The following is a 5,000-nucleotide window of genomic DNA, read 5'->3' on the forward strand; positions in this document are numbered from 1 at the left end:
GAGAGGGAGAGAGAGAGAGAGAGAGAGAGAGAGAGAGAGAGAGAGAGAGAGAGTGAGGGGAAGAGGATGAGAGCAAGCGATGAAGAGGGGAGGGAGAGAGCGAAAGAGAGCGAGCGTGGAGGGAGAGGGAGGCGGGGAGTATCGACGTGTCGGCGTCAATACGAGCGGGAGTGTGTGCGGGTGCGCGCGACTGCGGCCTCCACATGCGCGGAGGCCGTCAGTGTTCCACCGCCGCCCGCCGCGTGCCGACCTCAGCGCGACCCCGCCCGCACGCCCGCACCCCCTACATGACCTGTGCTCACCCCAGCTCGACGTGAGAGCCCTTCGTATGGATGGCGGGGGTCGGACGCGTCGCTGCAGCCACTAACTCCGAGTGTTAAGTGCGGAAGTGTCTTGAAGGAGCGCCAGCCCCGCAGACCCATGTGGCGCGGGTGAGCTCAAGCGTTTTAAGGGAAAACAGAAGGACGCTTGAGCAGTGACGACAGCCAGCAGGCAGGCGAGGCACCAGCCACCGCTGGGCGCAGCAGGCTGGGCCCGCAAAGATGGCGGCGAGGGGCGCTTCCAGTACCTCTACCGTGTCCCGTCCCTGGCCGCGCCTGCTGCCTCCCGTCTTCTTCCTCTTCCTCTTCCTTGCCGCAGTACTCCATTCAGGTAACGTCCCGTAACGCAGCATGCTGTTCATGTCCCCCAAGGCACAGGCTGGTACATGCTGAAGGTCCAACATGGCGTATTTAGGAGTATATATCTCTTCGACACGACTCACTGGAACACTTCCAACAGAGTCGAATCCTTAGAGGGAATCCAATCCTACCCACACTTACTCGCCCATTACCGGTATCAGACCCCCATACCCACAGGCGCATCACCAAAGCCCCTTCCCCTCTCCCCTTATATTCCCCTTATCTTGTACCACAAACCACCGAGTCTTCAGGTCGTTATCCGTACTTACAAGAGCTAAATGAACCTCTTCCTCGCCTTCGGAGTCTCATTCCCCGTGACGCTTGAACCTCTGGCACATCTCATGAGCCTCCTCTTGGCCAAATAAGCCTCCATTTTTCCTCGCTGGCCCGTAAGCAGTGATTCCGCCTGATCCCTTTACCCGGGCTCTCGGATCATGAATCTTCGCTTTTCTTATCCTGCCGTAAACTTCCTGAATTCCTGCTTGGAACCCTGTTTTTGTTTTCTTTTTGCCTTTGTTGTGCAGTTCGTCGAAGAATGGAGCTTTATTTACATCGTCGATAAACCATATGATTAACAATAGCACTTGGGACCAAATCAATCTCTGCATTTGTTGTTTCAGACAATATGAACTATCGTGGACTGGAATGTATTATACGAAATACGAATAACCACCATCATTTTGTAATAACCCCCCATCAAAACGCACTTATTATCGTATCCAGCAATACGAAACCTACGCTGTTATCGATACGTCCGTCCATAACCACATTCATCTCTCCCTCTCACCTACCCCTTCTTCTGACGTCACTACACACACGAAACAATACAACACCGTGAACTTAATCCAGCACAATCATTCACTAGTACAAGCACCATTGTTATTAGGCCCTTGTTCTTTCAATACCCGATTCATTAGTGATCTGTTATTCACCATTTGAGAAATAACTGCTAAACATATTGTACTTTAAATGCCATGACATTGCCATTCATAATTTATTCAAGGTAAATGATATGATAATGAATGAGATACAGTGGTGTTAATGAAGTAGGTGATGCGTTTGGTGTTAATGAGAGTAATTAGTGTAAATAATTAGATGATAGGCGAATTGTGAAACAGGGAAATGGGAATTTTTCAAGTGAATGAAGCCGTTTAAATCCTAACGTCCCTCGTCAACCGCCTCAGTTAAATGACTGTTCAAACGTGAAAAGCAAATCAAGAAACTTCTTTGTTTTGTTATTCAACGTCGCCTCACTCTCCCTCTTGTCAGTGTTTTTGTTTTCATTGTCATCTTCATCGACATAATGAGAGGGACGTAAACAATTCTCTAAATAGAGTGCAATATTGCAAATGAAAAGGATTGTGAATATAATAACAGCAACAAAAGTGGTAACGAATTTCTTTACTGTTACCCTTAAAAAAAATAGTGTTAGTAACAATAACGATAATAGTAATAACGATAGTGATACTTATCATAAAGGTGATTATAGTAATGGCAATTTTTATAATAATAATAATGGAAAGAATGATAATGATGATATTAATAATAACAATAGAAATAATAATAACAATAATAATAATAATAATAATAATAATAATAATAATAATGGCAATAATGACGATGATGATGATGATGATAATGATAATGATAATGATAATGATAATGATAATGATAAAGATAAGGATAATAATAATAATAATTATAATAATAATAACAACAACAGCAAGAACAATAATAATGATAATGATAATAATTGTAATGATAAAAATAATTATCTTATTATTATTATCAATGTTATTTTGATCATCATCATCGTTATTATTATTGTCATTACTGTTATTATTATTATCATCATCATCATCATCATCATCATCATCATCATCGTCATTATTATTATTATTGTTATCATCTCTATTTAATTTTCTCATTCACATAATTACTCTTTTCTTATAGTTATTATTATTGGCTTTATTATTAATAATAATTTAGTAGTAGGAATTTGGTGTTATTATTATTATCATTATTATTGTTGTTATTATTATTATTATTATTATTATTATTATTATTATTATTATTATTATTATTATCATTATCATTATTATTATTATTATTATTATTATTATTATTATTATTATTATTATTATTACTATTATCATCATCATCATCATCATCATCATCATCATCATCATCATCATCATCATCATCATCATCATCATCATCATCATCATGTTGACAATAATGACTAATAACAGCAACACCAACAATGAAAACAATGATGATGTAAAAAATGGTATCAATGTGATAATAAAGATAACGATAATAGTAATGTGTTATAAGATTAATGAGAATTAAAATTAAAAAAAGAAGAAGGATAATGATAATAATTTAAACAACAATTACTACTGAAAGAGTGGTATGGACGACAATAAAAAGCATAAAAAAGAGGAAATAGAATAATATTACTACTAATAATGATAATGATAACAATAATAAAAATAAAAATAATAACGGATGATAATACAGATAAGTGATAATGAAAATAATTAAGATTTCAATGATAAGGAAAGTAAGAATAATAATCGTAAAACTAACATTATTATTATTGTTTTTTTTATATTTTTTTATCGTTTCTGTTATTGCTGTTATGTGCTTACCCGTTCCATTATTTTTTTTATTCTTATTAACAGGTTCATTATTGTTATTATCATTTTTTCTGATAATGATATTTTAATTATTACTACTACTAATATCATAATTGTTGTTTGGTTATTATTATTATTATTATTATTATTATTATTATGATTATTATCATTATTATTATCATTATTATTGTTATTATTGTTATTATTATTATTGTTATTGTTATCATTATTATTATTATTATTATTATTATTATTATTATTCATTTTGGCTTTACAATTATTATTGTTGTTATTATTAATATTATTATCATTACCTTCATTATTGTTCTTTTCATTGTTATTACCATTGTCATTAACATTATCATCATTATTATTGGTATTGTTATGATTATCATCCTCATTGTTATTATGAAACCTTGTAATTTATTATCATTTTTTAAAAATCTTCATTATTATTATCATTTGTGTTAATATTAGTATCATTATCATAATTATAATAACTTATTTCTGTCTTCATAATGTCATCTCTACTGTTATTATCATTATTATTTTTGCTATTATTTCTATAGCTGTTGTTGTTTTTATTATTATGATATTTGATATTATTATCATTTTCTGTTACCATTATCATTATATATTATCTTAAATTTAGTATACGTATTATTATTATTATTTTTACTATTATTATTATCATTATTATTATTATTTTTACTATTATTATTATCATTATTATTATTATTATTATTATTATTATTATTATTATTATTGTTATTTGTATTAGTATTACCATTATTATTACCATTATCAATATCATTATCATTATCATCATCAACATCTGCATTAGCATCAAGATCATCATCCTCATCCTCGTTATCATCATCATCAACACCCTTATTAATTATTATTATTATTATTGTTGTTTCGACAAATGTAAAGGAAAGGTATAATTAGAACGATTATTTTCATAGTCCACAGAAAGTATTCAAACGGATCAATCTATATTTTCATCAGAAATGCATGTATTTCTGATGAAGATATTGTTGAAACTGGTATATAAATTCTCAATTGTACCCTTGTCATTTTATTATTATTGTTATTAGTTATTTTTATCATCATCATTATCATTATTATTATTATTTATTTGTATTACTACTATTATAAATGATAACGTTATTGCTATTATTTTCACTGCTATTACTACTGATAATAACGAAAATAGAAATGATAATTATACTACTACTGCTACATCTTTCACTGTTATTATCATTGTTATTTTTTTTATTGCTGGTGTTTTAGTTTTTGTTGTTATTAATGATGTAGTTCTTGGCGGCGGTCTCCTATTTATCATAATTAGTTTCACTAGCCTATTATGAAAGATAGACTATTGCAATGCCGCTCTGATACGGATAAATAACAACCCTCCTTGACCACAGGCCTCGAACCTCGGCAGTTCCAGGTATGACCCGGAGGACGAGTACTAAACCAACCATATCATAAGGCCCACTAAAAGGAACTGGAATCTCACTATCAACGAGTCACTGCATTAAACCCGTCTTCCATAAATACCTCACTGGGATTTGAATTTCTAAATCAATTTCCACCGAGTGCCCGCGGGGAATTTGTGTAAAGCTTCGCTATCATTACTCTAGCGTGAGTAGATAGGCAGTGTCTATGGAGC

The 5,000-nt window shown here is 33.3% G+C and overlaps 1 protein-coding gene across 1 annotated transcript in view; it reads left to right on the forward strand.

Annotated features, from left to right (window-relative positions):
• The first annotated feature begins 242 nt into the window (after nucleotides 1-242).
• LOC125031564 (neuronal acetylcholine receptor subunit alpha-4-like) overlaps nucleotides 243-5,000 on the forward strand; it is an 83,535-nt gene continuing 78,777 nt past the window's right edge. Inside the window, exon 1 of the mRNA XM_047622445.1 lies at nucleotides 243-651. Coding sequence (XP_047478401.1) covers nucleotides 543-651 — 109 coding nt within the window. The 5' untranslated portion in view covers nucleotides 243-542. The remainder of the gene's footprint in view (nucleotides 652-5,000) is intronic.

The sequence above is a fragment of the Penaeus chinensis genome, chromosome 13, assembly GCF_019202785.1.
Source record: "Penaeus chinensis breed Huanghai No. 1 chromosome 13, ASM1920278v2, whole genome shotgun sequence".
Lineage (NCBI taxonomy): Eukaryota > Metazoa > Arthropoda > Malacostraca > Decapoda > Penaeidae > Penaeus > Penaeus chinensis.